The 25,103-nt window shown below is 39.3% G+C and overlaps 1 protein-coding gene across 1 annotated transcript; it reads right to left on the bottom strand.

Moving 5' to 3' along the window:
* Positions 1-856: 856 nt before the first annotated feature.
* Positions 857-25,005, bottom strand: NFE2L2 (NFE2 like bZIP transcription factor 2). Its single transcript, XM_054174176.1, has 5 exons — positions 24,852-25,005; positions 5,317-5,586; positions 5,035-5,121; positions 4,215-4,388; positions 857-2,307 (listed from the first exon to the last, which is right to left on the bottom strand). Exons 1-5 carry the CDS (start codon positions 24,879-24,881, stop codon positions 1,099-1,101), a joined length of 1,770 nt encoding a protein of 589 aa, XP_054030151.1. The 5' UTR covers positions 24,882-25,005; the 3' UTR covers positions 857-1,098.
* Between the last annotated feature and the right edge of the window lie 98 nt (positions 25,006-25,103).

Raw genomic sequence — 25,103 nt, 5'->3', positions numbered from 1 at the left:
ATAAATATTATTTCAACTCCACAATGCTTTTCACTTAATCGAGCGCAGATTCCAAACAGTGCCACTGTTTGGCACTGCATCTTCTTCCCTAAGCTCTAAAGTAAGAGCAGTGACAAAGGCTGCGTGCTGATCCAAGGCAGACGGAGAGTGTACTTCTAGGATTATTCAAGTGTACAAGATTTGTAGTTAGAAAAAATGCATAATGCTGACAACTGCCTTCGGAGGAAAGAGGGCACCACGAATTTAAGTAGTGTTTAAAAAGAAAAACAACCAAAAAAACCCCAAACCAGAAATTATGTAAACTTCTCAGAGCTGAAGCTCTGTGTAACACAGTTGGGGTGGGTTGAAGCTCAAAAGCTGCAGCTAAATTTTAAAGGCATAGCCTAAAATTACCACAACAATCCTTCCAACAGGCAGTTAAAGTTATGCTGAATGAAGGATTAGTAATGCCGAGCATGCTGTGTCATACACCTCTGTTTGTTAAGCTCATTTGTTACAAGAAGATACAGCCTTTGAAAAGTACTGAGGATTTCCCTTCTTTAGGGAAATCAATGTGTATGAAAGAGACTGTAAAAAAGTTTAATGAAGTGAGAAATCAAAAAACACTCAGTATTAACTTTCCTACTACATTAAAATTATATATTAAATATAAAGCAAGTATAAATGTGTAAGAAAAACAGGAAACAAACACTATTGCATATTTATTTAAAAAAGTGTCAAAAAGTCATACTGTTTTGTCTTGCAAGGAATTATATTTAGAAGGCTAAAATCATTTATATATATATAAAAATCTATGAATATAACAAGAGATAGGAACAGTACATAAATATTTAAATATTTACATGTATGTGGAAACCAGTCAAAGTGGTGCCATAAGAAAGAAATGTCTGTTATCAAAGTGAGATTACAAATTCTGCATATGTTCATCTTTATTACACAATTAGTTTTAAACTTGCATCTTCCATAAACTAAAATCATAATTGCATAGAATTACTTGAAAAATATTACCTAATCCTGCATTCCACCTCACAGTAAAAACTATCAGGATCACGATACAAAAATAGCAACTTGAAGAACAGTAGCCAGCTGTGCTGCTCTTCAAAGTTTAGTCTCTGTCTTCTTGCTTTTAGGAACAAGAAAGACATTGCCATCTCTAGTTTGCTGCAGTGAATATTCACTGGGAGAGTAAGACTTTCCATCTTCGTCACGTAGCATGCTGAAGACCTCAAGGTATAAGGTGGTTAGTTGCTTTTTCATCTCACGAAGGTTTTTGTCATGCTCTCCTTTTTCCTTAAGCAATTTCTCTCTCTCATCTTTTAGATTACTCAAGTCTTGCTCCAGTTCCACTATATTTTCCAGTTTTCTTTTACGGCAGTTTTGGGCAGCCACTTTGTTCTTGCCTCTCCTGCGTATATCTCGAATAAGTGCAAGCTGGGCTTCATTGAACTGCTCCTTAGACATCATTTCATTGAAGTCATCAACAGGGAGATTGATGATTTTTTCAACAGGAAAATGAATTTGCAGAGCTTTTGCTCTTTGCTCATCTCTTGTGAGATGAGCTTCAAGGCGGCTTGAAGGTTTATCTTTTGAGAATGGAGCCTTGGGGTGGCCTGGACCAGCAGGAGGTTCTTTCTTTGGTGTGTTTGTACACCACAAGCTAGGTGTTCGAGTGCTTGGCCCCACAGAAGGAAACACTTGATCCTGGAGCTGCAAAGAGTACAAGCTCATATTGCTCTGTGGCACGCTTCCAGGAGCACTATCCATGTCTTCCACGTCAGAATCACTACAACCAAAAGTCTTATCTCCATAGGCAGATGATTCAACAGAGTGTACAGGTGATGCAACACTAGAATTTGCATTCAATGAAATGCCAGAGTCAGAATCATTACATTCTGGTACAGCTCCTGAGTGGTTGCCATTAAATGCTTTACACAGTGAGAAGTCAGAAAGATCAATAGGTTCACTTAGAATTTCCGCAAGCGATTGACTGATAGTGTTTGTTGCTGCTGTGTCACCGTTTGCCTTTGTATCAATAAAGGTGGTATAGAAATCCTCACAGAAATCAGAGTTTGAAGGGGACATATCATTTAAAGAGTTCACACTTGGCTGGCTGGTGTCTTCTGGTGGCAAAACGTTGGAAAACGGGCCCTCAATACTACCCAGGAAATCTGGACTGCAGTTAACACCTTTCCTCGTGATGGGTAATGAGATGTAGTAATTATAGCTGTTATGCATCTGAGTTGGCTTGGTTTCAGGGCTTGTGATTGTGCTCACCTCAGCCAGGTTATCATTTTCAGTGGTAAGACACTACATGGGAAATGCAAGAGAGAAGTTGAGTAACATCTCTGGTTGATAAAACATTTTTCTATAACCTACAAACATCAAGTAGTTTATCACTTAACATGCACATAAAATGGGCATTATATCATTGCTCTAACACAGATGACCACACTTACTGCAGAGAGGTAATCTTGGAAGAAGACTAGATACCTAAGCAAGAGGATGAAGCAACTTGTTCTGGACAAAGATATTTAGAGAGCTATATGAAAGCAGAGCTTCTCAGACTCAGAGCAAGATGCTGAAGTGCTATAAGGAAGCTGTACAGCCCTCTCCTGTTCTGGTAAATTGCTGGCAGAGATTCTGGAGCTACCAGGTATCAACGTCTCACAAGCACCACTGCTAGGAATGGTACAAGCACAGTACATGTAAAATTATTGAATGAGACTTAATGAACATTGCTTGCAGATAATTACTTGACACTCTTACTTTCATGTTATGCAATAGTTTCCTCAAAAGCCAAGATTCTTTTGAGGTTACTGAATGAAGCAGCTGTTCAGTGCAGAAAAATGTAATTCGTAGTGAGGTAAAACCAGTATTAACATGAAGCTTTGCAAACATTAACTCACTCCACTGGCTTTTAGGTAAGCCAGCTAACATCAGTGTGAGCTTCAAAATCTACTACTCTGATGGGCTTTCACTGGTACAAGACCAGTGTTCCCTCCAACAGGGTGACAGTTTCTTAACTGAAGCTGAAATAAGTGTGCCTGCTGTCCCCAAAGAATTGGGCAATTACCAAAATTGTTCTGTTTCTCTTAAGAAGGGACCACACACTGATTATTTAACTAGAGATCATTCAAGGCTGAATGGTTTTGAATATGAGACACCTTTTCTATTCTTCAAACAAAGTGTAAAAGGTGATGCCCTTAATTTAATCATTGCAGTTCTTTTAGAAGATTACTCAATTACTATTCTTCAGAATTGAAGCAACAGATAATTTTAGGTTAGTTTCTTAATGTATTCTCAGTATCACTACTGCCTCTTCACAGTCAATTGCCCTTGCTACTTTGTGCAGCTTTTAAGACCACCATGGCAGTAAAGACTACAAAACTTAAGAAAATTTTGGAAGAATTAACAGCACAAAGCAGAGCAGCATCATGCTGAGGCATGATGATGTTACACGGTAATAAATTTGGAAGTAAATTTATTTAATTTTACAGTCAAATCTAAGGAAAATGTAAGTAGAAACATAAGGATAGGAGGAAAAGCATATGTAGATGTGCTCTGCAATGCACAATACAGTGATGTTATTTTTTTCCTTTGAAATATTCATGTACATTCTATAATTAGTGCTTACTAAACATACATAAACCCTATAGAACTGTACCTGACCCTTTCATATATGTATAAATATGTTCTATTATCCTTACAAACCCTTTTCCTTAGATAAAACTTGAATGCAAAAGAAACCATGAATTACAACAATCAGATGCTTAAAACCCAAAACAAAACCAAAAACACACCACCCCAAAACCCATTTACAGTAATACTTTGTGGAAACAATTCCCCCTATAGATCCATAATTCAGAAGCATCCAGTTTTAAGCAGCTGAAACTTCAACCATGGTCACGGTGCAACAAGTTGCAGACAAAGACAAACAATGATTTGCTAAACATGGGGAAGTTCTGATTGGGAAGGTAGATTGTATATTATTAAAGCCTTTAGATAAGCAACTAAATTCTTTCCTCTCACTTATTTTCCAATCTATGACTTTTAAAAAATTAAAGCTTATACTGAGTTACAGACATCCTACTTGTGTAGAATCCAACATGATAGCTGTAATCAACACCTGTTACTGTACTGCATTCTCCAGAACAACATACTCTTCCAAAATATCACACCATTTTCTTCAGATGCATATCATACTGAACATTTACCTGTAACTCTGGAAGAGATAACAACTCTTCCCAGACTTGCTCTATGTTCTGCATATTCTCTGCACCAGTGAGTGGAACTAGCGAGTCAGGTGGCTGAGTTGGATCAGAGGAAATGACAACCGGGTCATTATCAATCTGAGCAGGAACCAGTGACTCAAATGCAGCTGAAGCAGACTGGAGTGTTAAAAAGAAAAAAAAAAAAAAAAAAAAAAAAGAGTTAAACCCCTCCAACCAAACAAAACAACAGCAAATAAATAAAGTTAAAAAATTAATTCCACTCAAGACTGAACTTCTCATTTTCCAAATGAAAGAATCTGTTTTACCATTCTTGTAGAACAAACAGACAGGTGCTTGTTAACAAAAACCTTTTCTGTAAACAATGGGATAATATAGAAATATTCCCATAAAAGGGCATTTTCCTATTAAGAAAATAAATGGGGGGGGGTAGGAAATCTAGAAACTGGCTTGTGAAGGGTTTATCCTTACACAGACAATTTGGGTCAGCACATGTAAATAAAGCAACTCAAAGGCACTGACTCTCACAGAACTATACTAAGCTCATTGGAACAAACCAATGAAGTTCAGTCCTGTTATTTGCAGTAACTGCAGTGGCTGCCATCAGCTGGCATTGCATACTGCATACGGACTACAGGAACACAGGAGTACAACTCCATGCCCTCTGGATACAGCCCTACTTAAAGCCTACTACACTGCTTTATTCTGGTTGGAGTCACCTTGAGGACAAGACTCAATATTATCCTGAAGACAAATCTTAGTAAGAGAAGACTGGTCATGGCACTGCTGTTTTGAGCAGTTTTACCTCATTGTCATCTATAAATGGGAATGCTTCTGCCAAGACCTGCATGCAGTCATCAAAGGACAATGCCTCCGCTTCTGGTTTTGAAGTCTGTGTGGTTTAAATAGGAAAAGTTATGAGAGAAAAAAAAAAAAAAAAACCAGACAAGAAAACATTAGTGCATCTTTAGAAAATTAGAGCAACAAAATCAAATTCATTTTAGATAACCACTAACATCATAGAATTATGTCTTCCCATGAATGGAAGAAGGTTTAAATACATTCACAAACACACAGCAGAGTTTACCTGTGAAAAAGTGATTGGTTGCTCAGTATTTTCTGGCTGAATGTGCTGAGCTGGCTGAACAGGAATGAATTCACCCGTCTCTTCGTCTAACTCCAGCTGAGCCAGCAAGGCTTTCTCCTGCTCTTTTTGGAGCTGCTCTTGTCTTTCCTTTTCAAGTTTCTTCTGTTTCTCAAGTTCATACTCTTTCTGTCGTTGACTAAAATCAAAAACCTCACGCCTCACCCCAAGGTCTATATCTTGCCTCCAAAGGATGTCAATCAAGTTCATGTCCTGTAATAGAAATGCCTTTTTTAAGCAAGTATCCTCTGCAGCAAAACTGGTTTAGAACAGCAAAGTTTTAATCTCTGTTTTAAACAGGTAGACTCATGTAACTCAGGCTTTATTCTCTTAATCCTACAAAACTACCTAAATAAAACATGGGTCTACAAAACCTTTCAGTGTGTTACAATTGGTAAGGTAAACATGAACTAGCCAAAGGACAAATATATTCTTCTTTCCTAGGTTAGCTCACAGAAAACATAAAGCTATAGAATGAATGATGTCCCACGAAGAAAGTAATTTTAGATGAACAGAAATGCCCAAGTTTGCCCATACAAATTGTTTTCAGATTATTTTATAAAACTGTAAAGCCTGACTAAAAACATGACAGAGGCTGTCTAAAGTAACTACAATACCCATACTGCAAATGGTATTTTAAAATATTTCGGTTCTGGTTCAGCAGAACAAGGCTTCACTCGGGTTAACCTGGTTGCAAAGTCAACAAGTGATACAACATCACTCTAGCATTAAATACAACTATTAAGGCTATTACTAAAAACCCTGTAATTTAAAGCTTAGTCTAAGTTGATGTTCTAAATGCTGTTGGTTTGAGCAGCTGAGTATAAACTAAAGGTCAGTAGGTGTCAAATACTGTTAATCAGTTTGCCTCTGGCTCATCACAGAGTCAGTAATTATGAGATAGCTGACAGTGACACAAACTTCTGGGCAATCAGCTACCCTCTGCACTTAGTGTTTCAGAGGGCAAACTATGCTCTGCTATTTAAAGAAAAACATAATCAACTGGCTAATATTAATCAATTTGACTGTAGTTTCTTTCCATTTATTGCATAAAGGGTGGGGTTTTTTTTGGGGGGGTGAAGTGGCTTAGTGGACTGTTTGGAGGTTTTTATGCTCTTCAAATTCTCAGTATTTGTAAGGGTTGAAGCTTGGCCTATTTTATTCTGTGAAGGCAACTAACAACAAAAAAAAAAATCATTAATTTGGATATCAGCTGATACAGAATTTTAATACTTGGTAGCCACAGTTGTCAAATGGGTAAATGCCAACAATTTCTAGCTGGTGCCTGGGAGTTTTGATTTCATGGCATGTTTCGTTATTCTTAAAAGCACCCTTTAGCAACAGTAGCAAAAATAATGTTCGATGTTGGGCAGTCTCATCACGCTAGCACACCAAACTTAAATGTGACAAACAGAACTTTACTGATTCAGTTCACAGTTCTACACCCAAGATATATTTATTTTGCTGTTATACCAACCCAAAACATTTCCTTCTCTCTAAAGCCTATTATCATATGAAAGAAGCAAAGCAACCTGAAGGCCAAGTCATGTTGCCATTCAGAACAATCCCTTCTGTACAACAAAAAGCTTTAGGACAAGCTCACATTCAAACAAACCAATTCCATATTCTCATTTCTTTGTTAAAAATTCTGTACCATTAGCACTCATATTTACATACAGCATGAAATAATTCTACCAGTTACTTAGAAAATTACATTTCTCTAGTCAGTTACATAAAGTATCTGTGTGCAACACAATGCAGGCATCCCCAAATATAAAGACATGTTTAACACACTTTGCTGGGAGAGACCAAACTCAGCTTTAACAGCCAGCAATGAAGATCTGCCCAAGACAATGTTTGGTCTCTCCAGATTGGCAGGGTAAAATGAACTAATTAAGTTCTGTGGTAATTGAAGATACTGCAATATGGTATAGTTTCATTAAGGGCCAGTAGTTTACCAGCTGCTCACTGCCTCCTTCTGCAGCAGATTCAAAACTGTTTTCCTAGTCTCAGAGCATTTGCAATATGTTCTGGATAAAACTGCAGGATCTGGATTTTAGGGCTCACTTCTGAATTATTCATTTACAAGGCACCATTAAAAGTGTGACTAAAAAGATTTGCTGTTGTTGTATGTGTATAATGCATGAGGCTGTGTCTTCACAGATTCTGTTTTCTTCCCTGAGTTGCAACAGACCACAGCATAAAAATAGCAGAACTGGTGCTCAGTTTAAGTTTCAGTTTAAATAATGAAACCCAAAAGTGATTAAATATATATATAAAAAATGAAAAAGCATAACATTTTCCTTAAGGAGAAAAAAAACCATGCAGCCTTTGTGCAATAACTTTAAGCGTAGCCACTAAATTCTTCAGCCATACTACTGGCTATATCAATTAATCACAAGTAGGCTTGGGTGCTGCCTTGTTTGCAGGATGAGAGTTCCACACACACCAGCTGGCCAAAACACAAAAAAAATCTCTACATTGCCCCACACAGTTCTGTGTGTACGCAGTGGTCAATTCAGCAAGTCAAATTATTATTTTTTAATTAATATGCTTGCACAGTTTGTAAGATCTTGGGCTGTTGTTTGACAAACATGACTGCATTGATTGGCTCCTTGTCACTGTGTTTCAACGGACTCTGTTTAGCCCAGTATCTTATCCCTGGCAAAGGGCTGAGCCTTGCTAAAGGGTGTTGTCCTCTACCCTGGAGAGAGATGCTTGTCAGGAACACCATTTTTTTTTTTTTCCCCATTTAATTTAGTTGTTTGTGGCACTTAAAACCAAAAGGGTAGGGTTTTGAAAGTTGTCACCCTCCTATTTCCAATTTGAAAACTTCCTAGATAAATACAGCAATATTACCCTAACTTCAAATAACAATTCAAGTAGTTACTCTTCACATGAATGAGTTCCATGGAAGAAGTGCTTTTCTGTTCAACATGCTTTCATGTAATATCACACAAGCACACCAATTAAATATTAACCCAACATTTAACATGCATGCATCACTTCAGACAATGCTTTTAGCTATACTACTCTCTTCAAGAAGGAAGTCCAAAGCCTCAGGTTAATGGAATCAGCACTGACCAGTGACTCCTAAAGAGTAAATCACAGCTCCCAGCATGAGGTGATGGCAAAGAACTAAAAAATAAAAATTACAGTCTAAAGCAATTTTGTTCCTTCAGCCTTCCCTCACAGCCTTCCTCTTTGAATGATTTCTCTGCTTTGTTGACCACACACACACAGACATGGAACTATCCACAGACACAGGCAGGCACTCTATTTTATCACTGAAGCATTTCCCCCCCATCATTGTGAAAGTATCACTAACCCCACTGTGTATTTAAGTGTTTAGTCAACACTATTTAAGCCTACCTTACTTCTTGCCTGTGCAGTAGCTACACTACCCTCTGATTTTCAGATACCTCAACATCATGTGGTAGTCTCAGAAAGATCCAAGTGGAGGGATGAGAGAACGCAAACTCACATCTGAACTGGAGCATGTGAGTCCTGTGAAAGATTCATCTGACCCAGGGCTCATTGCTGCCCTTTGGAGCCATGCTAACCACTTCCCTTAATTTCAGACATATTTACTGTAATGGCACCAGCAGTACCTCATGTGATGGAGTCCACAAGTGCCCGTTTGTTCTTTCCTCCATTGTGCAATTTCTTGAATTGCATCAGAGGAAACAGTTCTGGCAGAGACAAGAAGCACCACAGGCAGAGCCAGACCTCCTCTGCAGGAGGAAGGACCTGTGCCTGGCAGGGATTGCAGCTATGATACTTCCCCCTTGCCCACAGCTCAGCTTTTTCCCACTGAACACCAGGGCCTACACTGAGGGGAAATATTTCAAGGTATATAATGTGTGGATTACCATTGCCCATCATTTCTTACTTCTGGGAAAGTAGTATGTTCTAAGTGTTGGTTTTTTTCCCAAGAAGGCAAACAATGATTTAATTCTACTTATAGTATTTTCTTCACAATTTAGAGGAAGAGCCTCTCTCAACAGATAGGACATTCATTGCTTCCCATGATTCATGTAAGCAAAAGGCACTCCATACTCATGGTTTGATTTTTGTTGTTCATTTAGTGATATGCTCTTCCACCACACTGATAGCTTAGTTTGGACACATAAAGGCACTTTTAATAAGATAAACATAACTGTTAAACAATTCACATTAAGCCACCATCTGGTCCCCAATGGAAATTTTCAAGTTTTAGATTTACATATCAACATTTGCCATCTGGGCAGAGTCTGTTATACATTTTATGAGAAAATCTCTGACTATATTGTAAAGTTTGACAATTAACTCTTTTTGCTCCTTAGCAGTAAACAAAAGGCAAGACACCCTGTTTTCATGTTATTTTCATAGACTGACTTTTATGCTTTAAACAAAATACTAATCTTTCATGTCATTCCTGTTTGGTTTATCTGACTGGTTTTACATCCAGAATATAAACCCTTTACAGGTGGCAGTGGTAAAGTGAAAACATCCAGTGGCTCAAGTATCAGCAAAGAAACAATTTTATCTCAGACAGAGCTTTCAAGCTGTTAGTAGCTGTCCCCTCAAGGAAGATCTCATTCTGGGTTTTGCACATTTACTACCTAAACTCGTGTCTTTTGCAACACAAATTGAGAGAACCCTAGCAGAATCTCTCACCAGACAAGGATTTGTCTTTCTTTCCTATGATATGTTAGCACCTAACTCCAAGAAGAAAGATATCAAATGGAAGAAAGAGCAACAGAATCAATGCCTATTGCATTCAGCACAGAGCTTCAACTAGCAACCCACAAGAAGCATGAAAACACTCCTGTGACTGACTCAGGGAAGGCAAAGTACCCCCTAAATTCTGCTTGTTTGGTCTAAAAAAAAAGTAAAATAAATGTAGGAAGTGAGGATCAATGACCTAAGACACTAAGTGATAATGGAAGGGATGAGATCAAGTAATAAAGCAAGTGCAAGAGAAAGCACTGGAAGCATCTTACCACTTAAGGAAAGCATAGGCATTGGTAGCAACAGCTGAAGGTCTTTCCCTCATTATCCTCCAGAACTGATTTTGTTCAAGCAGGTTTTAAGAATCATTTATAAATCACTCAATGTTTTTATGTGAGCTCTGAAATCATGGTAACTAGTGGTTTGGTTTTGAAGTCTTTTTCAAGGAAGCTACTTATTTAATTACAGCAAAAAAAAAAAAATTCTGGACACAAACATCACACTTCAGAGAAAGCACAGACAGCAGACAAAGTTAGCCCCACAACATAATTTCTTTCAAAGAAACTGAGTTTTGAAAGCTGACTCACAATTTTCAGTCCCTTAGAACTGGAAATTAAATAAGTTAATTCAAGAATGTGGAAAGGGCAGTGAGGACACGACAAATGCAAACAAACAGCAGTACTTATGCGAAGAATGGGGGGAAAGGAATGGCAAAAGCTATTTACACTGGAGGGCAGAGGGGTACATTAGCAATTTTAGATGTCTGGATTTAGGATTTGGAAACGTGACAGACCAGACAGCTGTCAAACAAAGCCACATGACAGCAACCTGTGATTTGTGAATGCACAAGGTCAAATCCCCGACTGCTCTGTGGAGCTGCCTACTGTCCCATGTTCTTCACCAAAACCTTGCTGGCAATCTAGGACAGTGTGCTTGGGCTGACATAAGAGGGTGTCTTTTTTTCTGTCTTTCATAACTGTGCCATTCACTAGCAGTGTTACTGGACTTACAATAAAGCAGTACGTCTTGACACTAAACCAGCCAGCTTCTGCTTCTTGATGCCCATTTGCTCTTCCATGCACTAGAGAGTCTTTAGATGCCCAATATATTGTCCAAACTTTGTTTTAAGGCCTGACTGGGTAACAGCTTAAAAAAGGGTTGGAAAGCCATAATTTTAAAGAACTGATGGTACATGAGAATTTCCACTCCATATCTATATAAATATGTTGAAAAATGTTGACTCTGTGTCTTGGGAAGCTCAGTCCCTGAAATGAAAGTATTTGTAAGCAGATTTCATGAAAGAAACCTCTAGAATACTTTGCCAAGGCAGGAATGGGAACATAGTATTTCACTAGCTAGAAGTGTTTAGCTTTTATTTTCTCCTTATATACATATATCTCATATTTCAGACTGCAGCTCCCACTGTATTTCATCAGGCTCTCCTAATAAATGCCAAATTGTCAGAATCTACTCTTAGAAATTAGTTTAATTGAAAAATTCCTTGGCTGGATTGTCTGCAGTTCTTAAAAGTTTCACTAAAAGCTTTGTGTGGTCAATATTCTGACAAAGATGGGAAGAGGCCCTGGAAAGCCAGAAGAACAATCTTCCTCTGAAAGTGCAATTCTGGAAACTACCCATTCACTCTCCCAACCTTCACTCCAGAAATAACTCCTGGAGAGTATTTCACCTGAAGAGTCAGCTTCCAAGAATGGTATCAACAAAGGCTACAGCTAACATCTGTACAGCTCACAACATGATGGTTTTCCCATGCCATATATCCTACGGCAAGCAATATCCTACGGCAAGCAAGCTTTTCAAACTGCCAAGGAAACATACTTTATGCACTCTTCAGTAGTAGTGAAAAGGCAGGTATTTTAAAGCCTGAGGAAAGTAAAACGGGCAAGAACGTAACTGCAATAGAGTATAGCCGTCATAGGCTGTTCACGGTCGTTAGTGCACTAACTTCATTTCACCTCCACAAGCTACAAAATCCTAATGCTAACAGCAGAGCAAGACCACAGCAGGTAAAATAAAACGGCTCATCAGCAAGACTGGGAAACAAAAGGAAAAGGAGGGGCGTGATTAGCGTTTCGACAATGGTTCTCTTCTCTTGCTGCAGAATCAATCCATCCTCACCTCCCTGCCACTCCTGAAAACACTGAACTTGTGTCAGTCTCACAGCACTCCCTTCCAGCCTGGGGCACAGCAGCCCGAACAACATTCTCCCTTCTGCCTCATTACTCTCTAGACTCAGAAATACAGATGTATATCCTCTTCCCACCACATTCAGTCTGCCTTGCGGTGACCGTTAGTGGTACAGCAGAACAGGGGGATTTTTTCCTCAATGCTGCAGATCGTTTTGCAGACTGTTTCGTGCTTTGTCTCAGACACTCCAGAAGTACCTGTGTTTTTCTAAAGTGTTTAATCATATATTTCAGAAGGTAGCTTTAAAATAAGAGTTTAATACAGAGTATGTGGTTTCCAGAGACTGAATGGTCCCAGGACTGATCTTGCCTCAACATCTTTATCAAAACCAAACAAAAACCCCATAAAAACAAACCACCACACAACAAACCCACAAAACCCCCACAAAACCCCCAAAACCAACCAAACAAAAAACAACCTCAAAAAAACCCCACAGAACACCAAAAAAACACACACTACCGAACAAGAAAGTGCCCAAACCTACTGTCTCATTTTCAATGCTCACAGAAAGCAAAGTCTTACATATGGCATTGGTACTTTCCTTTATATCATGTAAGATTCTTCAGAAGTTATTATCTAGTACTGATAGCCAGATCTGTCCTGCATTGTATCTGCTCCAAATTTCCCTATTTCTGCCTTTGCCTAAAGAAAAAGATCGAGTGAGGACTAATGTTGTGAGCTGCTGATGATGATTTTTTTCTTGAATAAATTTAACTATGACCATATTTACAAGTGCTACCCTGGCTGCTAAGCAAAAAGCCAAAAAGGCAACAACTCACTTCTTTAAACTTAGTCCTAATCTTTTGACATCTCAGAGTACTTTCTGGAACATCAGTACCTAAAGCAATAACTCTTACATGTTTTCAGAGATTTGCTGTTTCCATTAGATGGGTTCCATTCTTTTTCATCTTGATTATTTACTCTAAATACTCTAAATTCCATCTTTTTTCACATCCTCATTGTGGTCCCTTCTACTGAAATTCTGAATCCCTCTTTCAGCTTAACGGAGCCATTTATTTGCTACTTCATTACTCTATCTTGCATCACAACATTACAAAATGATGAAGTCAGTAAGTACACAAAACTAATATGTATTCAAGTTACAATCTAGTACACTAGCTGCATAATGGAATTGAGAGGCTGGCAAAAAACATGGGATTTTTTTATAAGAGAGTGGATTAGTCTATTTGTTTTCACATGCTTGATACATCAACAAAACTGGGCTGTGTGCCCCACCAAGTAAACTGAGTGGTTCTGTTGTGGCTGATTTCCTAGCTGTTGTCTTATCACTATGTACTGCACACCACTTAACTCCATTTTGAAAGGTATTCAAATAGCAACCATCTCAGACAGAAGACTACTTCATTTCAGGAAAAGCTGGTCTTAACGACTTCATGTTTGGGGTTTTTTCCCCTCCCTAGTTAAAACTCCATCATAAAAAAAAAATAAAATTGACATTTACTAAATTTTGTCATTTACACAGCAAAAAATCCTGACCTTACATGTGAACAGAAAATGCAGCAAATACACAGCATCTGAGAAGATTGCTTATCTTTTAACCATAGGAATACAAAAGCCTCTGTGTCCCATTTAATTTTATATATTGAACCTACGGTACTTGGAAAACAATTACCTGTTAAATTATCATCTTCAGCCTATCCTGCTGTACCCACCCAGGCATGTGCTGTGTGTGGACACTGCTGCAGGCTACTCATTAGTTTATCTACAACAGGATTTGTTTATAATAATGGCTTGGTCATCTAGGAAACAGGATCCAGCCAAACTACAGCACACACTTATGTCCAAAGAAACAACAACAAAACCCAAAGCAAACCATAAAAAACCCAAACAGAAATGGAGAAAAGAAACTAACAAAACTACAAATATCTTATCAGGTTGTGTTAACCTGGGCTTATTACCTCTTAGCCACTATTTTAATTTCATCAGAATGAGATACTTTTTTAGAAAAGACTGTTTCAAACCAAACATGGAAACAGTGTATCTGTAAGTCAAAATACTCTCCAGGATTATTTAGGACTTGTACTACATATTTTCAGTGCACTGGGATCTTACTGTAAAGCCTCCATTTCTAGCTGTCATTTTGCTGATGGCTGAGCAAATTATGGGGACAGGCACCAGATGGGTCATTACAGCTGCACTACAGCCTGGATGTAGAAGAGTATGTCTCACCAAGTTTAACTTCAGTTATCTCACAAGCATCTCATTTTGTTGTTGTTCATGGGCCAAACTACAACAGCAAGCAACTGGAATATCTGTGCGTGTTAGAAAGCAATAAGGTTCACTAACTGTACTGCCAGCACACATCTGTTAGCCATCCTTCAGAAACAGACATCTACTCCAGAAGGCTACATCAAGGAAATTATTCCACACTTCCAGGCTAAGCTGACAAAGAACGAGCAAGGATGCTTTCAAACCCAGAGAACCTGTCACACAAACACCTCACCAGCCTAGAACTACAATCTTAAGACTAAAAGCTTAAGAATAGTTATGTTTCAAGGAATACAGTTTGCTCCAGAGGTGGTCAGCTGCGATGTGATCAGCCACATCTAGAAAGGTACATAGGTGCCTAAGTGCCACTGCACCCTGTGGGGCATAGCTGTTAAACACCTTTGTGGATCAGTCTCTTTAATGTGTAGTTTTCACATACATAATTTGTGAGAGTGCTGTGAATTTAGTGTCAGTGCACAGTTTTGACTAAAATAGGGTCAAGTTTTGTTTGGTGGTTTTTTGTTTTGTTTTTGGAGCGTTCAACTCCAAATATACTTGGAAGGGTGATTCAGTTTCTACAAAGGGAGGTAAGATAAAACGTCAACACCCCCCAAGCCACAAACAGAAAAAAGGCAGAAACCCACATTGCTATTCAATTGCTTACCACTGGACACTGAGATTGTAAGATGCGAGGAAGAAAGGCCAATGCAGCATATTTTTGCTGTGGTGACACTACCTTTCCAAACAAGTGATTTACCATTAAATGGTGTATTTGACACTGCACAGCCTTCATTAGTGACATATGGAAGACTTGCAGTAAATGTCAATACCATTCAATTGTGAAGACCAAAAATATTCTCCCTAAATTTCTGCAAAACATCACAAAAATCATTATTTAAAGGACTTTGTATAGCTTTTCCCAACTTCCTTCAGCCACTCCAAGATACATGATCAGAGTTGTTTTTTCATACAATGAGGCAAGGATAGATTTTATTCATTTTCTTAATCACCTGTGATTCATGTATTTCTCAGGAAAAAGCAATCCCCTAAGTTACCAACCTCCACAAAGCTTTCAGGAAGCTCTTTCGCTTTAAGGTCCTGAAGAGTTAAATAACTAAATCAGGAAGCTCTAGAAGGGTCAGGCAAACATGTCAGATGTCAACATGACAATTTATTGGGTTTGTTCACAAAGACAGCTTTTGCTTAAAATAAAAAGGAAAACCCACTGAGGAACTGAATGCTGTGTTTCTGTGAGGTGCAATTCAGCTCTTATGTAGTATTTAAATTTATAAATTCTGTAAGCAAAAGGACCTAACTGACCTTCCAAGGCATGAACCAGGGTAGGTAAATGGTTTTATATCTCTTCTCCAGTTATATAAAGGCAGGAACTCTCAATATCCTCAGAAGAACAAGAAACCCCCCAAAGCAGTAATCATGTCCTTCCATCCAAATCAAGAGCTTATACCACCTACCACTACCTTGGGGCTTCCATGTCTGTCCCCCTGGAGTACATAGGAGGCTCACAGCCTGTACAGCTATTATCATAAGGATGCCTCTTTTGGATTTCTGATTAAATGGGTAGATGTACCTAAGAAATCAAGGTAGAGGCAAATTCCTGATACATGTCCCCTCACACACTCTACCAGTACCTATGATGGCAAAAACGAGACTGTTCACCACAAGCAAACAAGTCAATAAATGTCTTCCATCCCTAGGCAGCAAACACACTCCAGGCATGTTAGTATGGTTAACAAACATTAAATGTCAAGGAAGAAAGAGACCGTTCAGTTTGCAAGTGTATAACAGTATGCTATAATTAACAGACTGTTTCTAAAAATCAGCACTTACAGATGCTTTTCCTAGAGAAGATTTGACTACTTTCAGATGTAATTACAATCAATTTGTTGAAGAAAAATGATTAAGATCACCACTTGTGAAATAAGAAGGTAAGGAATGCAAAGAAAATATCAGATTTGGACCTTAAATAGTTTTCTGGTTTTAACTAAAACACTTTTACTTCCTTATGCCTCAGCAAATACTTGGGGAGGGGAATATCAGATTATACTAAATCATCGTCAAAAACGGCAAGATTCTTAAAGTTGTCTACAGCACAATTAATTGACAGATCTTTTTAGGATAAACGACTACTCAGAGTCAGCTACAAACTGTTGCCATCACTACTTGCATTTTGTAAGACCTTGTTCATCATCACTGCCACATACACACAATTTATCAAAAACTCTCATCCCAAGCTTCATTCTGAATTTAAAGTAGTTGTGGCTCTGACCTTAGTAATAGAGTTTTTCAGAGTAATTTCAAGCACTCCATTAACAGTTTCATTATTGAAGTGGCTCTCATTTTTCATTTTGCCAGCAAAAAGAAACTTTGAGATATGAAAGACGTCTAGATATGTTCACACTGGTTATCAGCTGAGCAAGGATTCCAGAGAGCAGTAGGTGCAGACTCCTTAAGTGGCAGATGATGAAGGATCACAAATCAAGCTGGAAAACATTCCACAGATCTGTAATATTCCACTGAGTCATAACAATTTATACTACTTGAAGAACTGACCTGGTAATGTTCTATGATTCTAAATACTAAAACCAAATCAGAAAGCACACTTTCAGAAGTCACTGTGCTGTAATTCTCTTGTTACAGCACATAAAGATGAGAGGCAAGTAAACATGATGCCCATTTCCATCACCAAGGAATTAAAATTCTGTCAGAAATCATGAGAGTTTCAAATGCAAGTTATGGGGTTTTTTTATATATTACCATATATAGTGCCATTTTTGTTACTGAAGTACTTCCACCCTATTTGTTTCAAAAGTTCGCTCAGTTTTGTTCCATGTATTTTACAAGTATCACAGCCGACTGCCCCAGGGTCTACAGTACACTTGTTCCAAGGACACTTAGTGATTTTATTACTTGAATTGGTACATACATATCAGTCACTACTTCTGCAGCAGGGTGAAGACAAGTGTTAAGGTAACAAGCTGGAGTGGAATACTCCCACTGACACACCTCAGATGACCTCTGACACTCAAATCTCTTTCCATGTTCTCTTTCCAGCCACAAAGCTTCTGAGGAACTGTTAGCCATGTGAGCTGAGCTGTACCAAACTTCAGAGCCACCTATGCACCTCTGCCCACCCTCTTTTCCCATTGTTTTTTTACCCAACTGATTGCAGAACATGCCATCTAGTCACATAACTGTGTACAATCCTACTGTAAATACCCTCTTATAAGCCAAACTCAGCCTTCTTACCTAACAGCACACAATTAATCAAGCAGTTCCTGAAGAAAGAAAGAAGAACTGACCAAGCATCCAGGCCCATGTGGTACAAAAACACATGTGCCAGCTGTGGATATGACAAAGATAGGCTGCTTACATCCAAGTAAGCAGCAGCCAGAGTGGTAGACCTCCATCAACAGTGAGTGGCCTGGGGAATGAGGATCTTCCAATAGCCCAAGCAGCACAGGAATTGCATCACTCAAATTATAGCAGCAGAAAGAAGGTACTAATTTTACAAGGGTTCACACAGAACCCCCTAGGATCTATCATAGCTCTTTATGGCTAAACAGTGGTGATTATCTGAGCAGGAAGCAAACCAGAGTCACAGTAGCTTTGCACATAACTCAGCTGTAGAAGGCACTGCTTCAACACTGAGTATGCATTAATTTCAAACACAGCAAATAGGCACACCCTTAATCATAAAACAAATCTCTTCTTAAAGGCAGCCTCTATCAATATAACTCCTTCTGAGTCAATTTCTCAAGCATGCCAACTTCGTTTTGCAATCAGTCTCCAGGAGTAGGGTTTTTTGTCCCCTTTTATACTTAAAAGAGACAGCATGTAAAACTAATACAGCAAGCAGCAATAAAACTTTGAAACTGCAAGGCAGAGGTGGGGACAAGAAGGGTAAAGTTGAGATCTTTATGTTTCATAGTCATACGGAAGATACTTCCTTAAAAGGCTTGAAAGATGGTTTCAAACTGGTCTTACATAACTTACGGCTGCAACATCCAACTTTAAAGGAACTTTCTCTTCCTTTCTCTTCTCTTTTTTAATTACATTGCTCATAATACTGCAAAAGTTGGGCTAAAAGTCAAGACTAAAGACAAGCACAGGGTTGGGTGGTCTCAACTCCCTCAGTACTGCAATAGCATCAACAACAAAGATGCATTTCTTGAAATGGTTTAATTGCAAAGACAGGAAAATTTGACAGTCATTTAAAGCACCTTTGACATAACTTAGCTAAACATTTTACATTCCTTATTCCAGTATGAAAACTGCAGCCGACCAAGTCAAAATCAGAACTCTAAACTGACAATCAAAAAACTTAAATTAGAACTCTAGTATATAAATTGGACTCATTTAAGTATTATTTCTAAGCTTATCGATTCTACCACAGTCTTGCCAATTATTACTTGTGCTAGGGATTATTAAATTACCACTAAGTAGCAGGTACATGCTGCTTGTAAAACAATGCTAACTTAACTTTGGGTTATTAACATTCTTATTAACTCCTTTAAGCTTTTCAACATCTCCATGACCAATATATTGAAGCCCTTAAATTAGTTCTTTTAAGGTGAGTATTAAAGTAGAAATTAAGAGCCAAAGAAAGGCCATGTAGCAACATGTAACTTTTTTAAATAAATCAATGTGTCAGTTAATGAAAACTGAGCAAGATATTTGACCAAGAACTCAATATGGCTAAAGACAGAAAACAGAAGATGCTTCATAAGATGAAGATAAACCTCTTCTGCAAAGCAGTCGAATAATATTAATTTGGATAAGGAAATCGAGTAAGGATAAAACTGTTTAATGTATAGTTCTGAGAGATTTTGCATCTATTTGAAATAGGCACTGTTGGACTATGTGAGCCAAGGTAAAGCTAAACTAATATTAAAACAAGATACTCTGCTGGGGAATGTGTTCTTTTTATTTCCTTATTTAAAATGTGACAAAGAAAAAAATAAAATGCACCTAAAAATGACTTAAAAAAAAAAATCAGAGACAGAGCTGTTCTTGTGCTTGCTTTAGCACTATGCTGCAGAGAGCAGTAATACTGTTCTTATACTTTAGAAAAACTTAAGTGCTGTATGATCCATTAAGTTATTGCTACTGCCAATTAATATGCGACTGTCACTAGCTTTACTTTTCCTGTACAGGAAACAGTTACTGGGCAGGAAAGATAAAAGCATACAAAGCCTATCTTTACTTGAAACATGTTTGCCCATATCTGTTTCAGATAAGCCTTCCACAGTTTAAAACTGGGTAATAAACCACAGATAGCATTGCTGGCTTAATTTCTGACTGGCTGGTTTAATTGTTTACCTCAATAAAACAAATATGCCATAAGAATATTACTGTTGAGCAATCCTGAGAAGGATTTAAGTTCATTGTGTCATCAGTCATCTTTGGATAACACAAAGTCATGATTTCCAAATCCTCCTACCTGACTTTTCATTGGGCTGCATAGAAAGACTTGCTTAGGTAGCAGATGTAGAGTTTCCCAAACTAGTTAAACTAGATTACCACTGCAAAAAGAAACAATCTGGCCAACACACTGTATTCTTTTTCCTTCACCTAAAGCTGTATGCTGTGGCACAATATTGCTGCAATACACTGTATCAGAAAACTGAACAGACCTCAAGCCATATCAAGTTCTCTAAGAATGTGTGATATTCAAGTAATAGGTTACTTAGGGTTGGAATGAGATGGAGTCCAAAATAAACTTTATCTAGGTGATTAACCCAGTAGCTTTGGAGGACTTTTTGCTGGCTGCAACTCAAGCACAGCAGCAGGGATTAATATTTAATTAATGGTGACAGGTTACTGCCTGGACTTGTACTGTACTAGCCTCAGCCAACACAATCAAATAGATCAAGCTTTGACAAACTGGCCTAATTTTAGCAAATGGTTTATTCTTTTAAAGTTTATCTTTATAATTTCAAAGAGCAAAAAAGGAAAGAAGTAGAATTCTAGACATAAAAATCAAGTTCCTTCCCCCCAGTGAAGTACACGTGCAGTGCCACAGGCATGGGCATATTTGGCATCATTTACGGTCTTCATCTGAGCATTGCATACTTCATCCTCCTCCCCTAAACTCATCCTTTTCTGGGCTTGCAATCAACTTTTCAACCTCATTTAAAAACTTAATGCATTCCAAAAAATTTCAGAGAAACTCTGACAGCTTGTGATGGTTTGGGGTTTGCTGGTTATACTGAAGGACCAAATACAACAATTTTATGACTGCAAAGAAAAAAATTACAGAAATAGAAACATAGAATGCTTTAGGTTGGAAGGGACTTCATCTAGTTCAACCTCCACCCCACAGTGATCAAGGATGTCTTTAATTAAATCAGGTTGCGCAGAGCCCCATCTAACCTGCCCCCAAATGCTTCCAGGGATAGGGCTTCTACCATTTCTCCAGGCAACCTGTTCCAGTGTTAAAGAATAGTATGAATTGATTTTACTGAGAATGTAAATAAACAAATATTTCACTTAGCTCCTTCCACTTCTAGTGTTCCTCAACATCATTTCACAAAGCCCAGCATATTCCACAAAGGTATCTGAGATTTAATGAAGTAAGTATATTCAATATGCTACTGCTATATTAATTTCAGTCAGGATCACAAAAGTAGCAATACCTATCAAACAGGTATTTTTGTGCTTTGCAAATTTCAGGTATAGAAACTTGAGGAAAAGAAACCAAAATCAATCAGGATGGTATTCAGATGCAATAACAAATACAGTAGTATGACACATTTTCAACAAAATCCTTATCCTTCAGTATTACATATAACCTGCATCATTCTTAAAGATAAATATTGCACTGCCTTGATTTTTTTCTTCAGTTAGGGAAAAAAAAAAAAGAAGGGACACATGGTCAAACTTTATTCTTGCCCACAAACATTAATGGGAAAGATACACAGACCTTCCTAAGCACCCACACAGCACTATAAAGATGTCTTAAATTCTTGAAAACACACAGGATCATCCAGCTGCCCTCTGCTTACACTGAATGTTCTCTTTCATTCCAGTTTGGTCTCTTTCAAACATTACCCAACAAACTTTGAAAGCCAATCTGTTCTCCAACTTTGACTGCTAACCACAAACTTCAAATCATATTTTCAGATGCAGTTAACTTCTGGCACTTCCATCAATTTCCAATGTACCACCTTTTAAAGACAAACTATAGAACAGTGATCATATTAAGGAGATTTACTACAATAACAATAACCACCAATTCCTGTGTTCTCCTGAAGGGATTGACAGAGTCAGCTCCTATTAGACTGTATACATTTCAGCCAAACATACTGCACTGCATTACCTCTACCACTGTCTTAATTGAAGATATCCTTTTATGAGCTTTGAAGGAAAGCTTTTCAGTGCAATTCAATATCAAGGTGAGCACACAAGAACTGAGAGGGTCAAAATAAATGTACAATAGAGCTTGTGATACTCTCTCATCCATTTACTCTGAACTTGACCATAATTTTAGTAGATAGCATTACATTAAAAATATACTTTATTGAAATTTATCTACATAAACAGGTATTTCCATAGCTCTCTTTATCAGATATTCCCATTCAACAAGGTCATTAAAATTCATTATCAAGAAACAAAACAAAACAAAAAAAAGACAAACCACCCAAAACATCAATGCAAAAACCAAAGAATCTTTGCCAGGCCTGAGTAGTACACATTTGTCTTTGCCTGCAAAGCCTACCTCATGTGGAAATGATAGGCCATTAGCTAATAAAAAACAAACATACTAACTTGATAATTAAAGGCAGCAGGCCCCTCAAAAATTAACAAGGAATTGTACATATTTTAAAGCCCTTTACACTGAAGGGATCATGCTAATTGAGCTGGAGACACTTTAGGGTAGTTCTCTAGGTAGAAAAACTCTAACATACAAAACCACTCAAATGTTCACCTACTTAGTTTTGCCAGTTAGTAAAGATGATCTTACTTCAGCCTAAGCGCAACCCACAGCTTCATTCTTTTTGTTGTAAAGTAAATTATTTCTGCTCTCTTCTTGTTATAAGGCTTAAAATTCAGTAACTGATGAGCGTGTTGAACTGTTTTACAGGTAACTATTTCAGTTATCTTTAAATTTAAGAGAACAAGCTACTATGATACTATCATGCTTTCACAAGTGATTTGAAACATCTTGAACCTTACTCCATTGAATTATTTTTTCTTAACATGTTCTGATGTCTGTGTTGCATAACAGGCAACATCTCATTTCACCTCCATGTACAGAGGTGCACCCTATTCCCAGGCATAGAGGTACAGCAAAGAAATAGCTTTTCAAGAATATTTAATGTTTATTGCACTGATGACTTCCACAGAAGTATGTAACAGGAAGTGGCAATTTTATATTCTGCTTAAGGAGATAAATCAATCCCAGCCATTCACATTCACCTTTACTGCTATGACAACTGCTACAAGGCACATAAAAGACTAAGAGTTTGGACTCCATTTCCACAAGCGCCCACCCTTCCCCTTCACTGGCTTTTAAAATCTGAAGGGTAAATGAAGACTGTATTCCCCATCTCTCACTTTGAATGAATGTTTTATGGGAAAGGGTATTTAAATTTGCCATTTTATAAAAATGTTTTAAACTGTATATTAAAGATGGTAACAATTCACTATTTTTAAAAATGCAATGCCTTTTCAGGCTTCTGCAAGAGAAGAAACCAGCAGCTGTGGAGCTGAGGAAAAAGTACAAGAGATGGCTTGGTCTGACAAAGCAGATAAAATAGTAACAAAAATGAAGTTTGCTAGCAGAGCAGTAACAATGGTTTGGGCAAGCAGATACAACAGCAAACACACCAGAACCAGCCTGTCAAGATTCTCTCAGAAATGAGAGAAAAAAATTACACAGCTAGATCCTATAGGCAAAAAGAAATTCCCAGACTGTTGGTGCAGCGTGGGCCAAGAACCTGATTTTTATTGCAGTATTTTCCAAGAAAACATGGAGGCAAGGTGGAGGTCACAGCCATGCTACTCAGGGCTAGAACAACAAAGAGGACAGGCAGAGCTATGAGTGGCCCAAGAAAAGCAATATTCAGAAAAGCTGCATTCAGTGAATCAGAAAAAGGTATATCCAACACCACTAATTAGACATTACCTGTAGGACGGACACATTTACATATCCTAAGGGAAGGGCAGACAACATAAAAAGAAACTCTTACTACATTGCATATACCGTAGTGACATACACTGAAAGAGTGAGCCTTAAACTGAAAGTTTGAGCCTTAAATTTGGACTTTTTGGAAGAATTTAAGCAGCTCCAGATTAAGCTTTAAACTTAAAGGACACGGGTATGTATCCCATCTTAAAGTCCAACAATAAAATACGTAATTCTTATGTAAGTTCAACACGGAGTTGTTCCATTTTCAGTTTTTCACCCCACACTCTCGTGCAACTAGTTTGCACTACAAAAGTACTGAACTTTTGCAGGCTTTCAGAAGAGGCTTTGCAGCACAAGGAAACAAAACAGACAAATACTCCTAAGCCTCCGAGTCAAGACTCCATAAGCACTGACTCAAACCCCACAAGAGATGCTTCCAACAGGCGGAGGTAGAGGGGACCACCCCGGTTACAGCCCCTCCCCCAGCGGCCCAGGCGAAGGCCAGGGTCACCCTAAAGCAGGGTGACTTCTCAAACTGCGTGCTACAGGCTGAGCCAGACCCGAAACCGCCCCAGGGAATCGCATGATTGTGCAACAGCACTTTGCCGGGCCGGGCCACTCGCACACCAGCGGGGACAGGGCCCCGGTGAGGCAACTGCGACGGGCAGCGGTGTACAACAGAAGGCAATCTCCGGTAACTCACCCGAGCAAGGAGCAGGAGGCACAGGGGCACGCCGGGGACAGCGACGCGAGGCTGCGCTCGGGTGGACAGCCCCTCCGGCAATAGGCACCTTCTCAGCCGCTCCCTCAGGGACTGGCTCCAGCCCCCGAACCCTCCCCGGTGCCTTCGACCTCCTGCCCCGGCCCGAGGCTGCCCGCAGCGGGCAGCTGCCAAAGAGGCGACTCCCAGAGGCTGCGACTGACCTTTCCGCCCCCGGCGAGGACGGGAAGAGACCCGACCCGGTCCCCACGATAGAGCGGGTGCCGAGGGGGGCTGCCCGGCCCCGCCCCGCTCCCACCGTGACTCAGCGCCTTCGCAGGGGCGGAGCGGTGACACGTGCTCCGCCGACCTCGTGACCGCCGCCCCACCCGCGCCCGCACACCCAGCCGGGCCCCGCGGGGGCAGCTGGGGGTGTCGGCGCCCCCGCCTCCGCTCCTGCACCGCCGGCTGTGCGCTCACCCAGGCGGCGGGGGGCAACTCGATCTCCATCGCGCGGTGCCGGGGTCCACGGGGAGGCCGGTACGGCGCGGTGGTGGCTGGCCCGGCACTGCCTGCTTGCTAGCTCTGACGCTGTTTGGGGACGAAAGCGGCCCGACCCGGACCAGGCCAACGGCCGCCCCCGTGCTCCGCCCCGCCGCCGCTCAGCCACTCAGCGGCTATGGGAGCCCGTGGAGGCGGCTCCATTCCTGGCAGGGAACCTCATGTATTTGT

This window comes from Dryobates pubescens, chromosome 2 (assembly GCF_014839835.1).
Source record: "Dryobates pubescens isolate bDryPub1 chromosome 2, bDryPub1.pri, whole genome shotgun sequence".
NCBI classification, from domain to species: domain Eukaryota; kingdom Metazoa; phylum Chordata; class Aves; order Piciformes; family Picidae; genus Dryobates; species Dryobates pubescens.
This window is presented reverse-complemented; position numbering and strand designations above follow the sequence as displayed.

What these genes read in the sequence shown, in the direction of transcription:
- NFE2L2 (XM_054174176.1), bottom strand. Translation starts at nt 24,881, where the DNA reads ATGGAGATCGAGTTGCCCCCCGCCGCCTGG. An exon ending in CATTTATAGATGACAATGAG is followed by an intron (nt 4,389 to 5,034) that starts GTAAAACTGCTC and finishes TTAACACTCCAG; the next exon opens with TCTGCTTCAGCTGCATTTGA. An exon ending in TATCTCTTCCAGAGTTACAG is followed by an intron (nt 2,308 to 4,214) that starts GTAAATGTTCAG and finishes TTTCCCATGTAG; the next exon opens with TGTCTTACCACTGAAAATGA.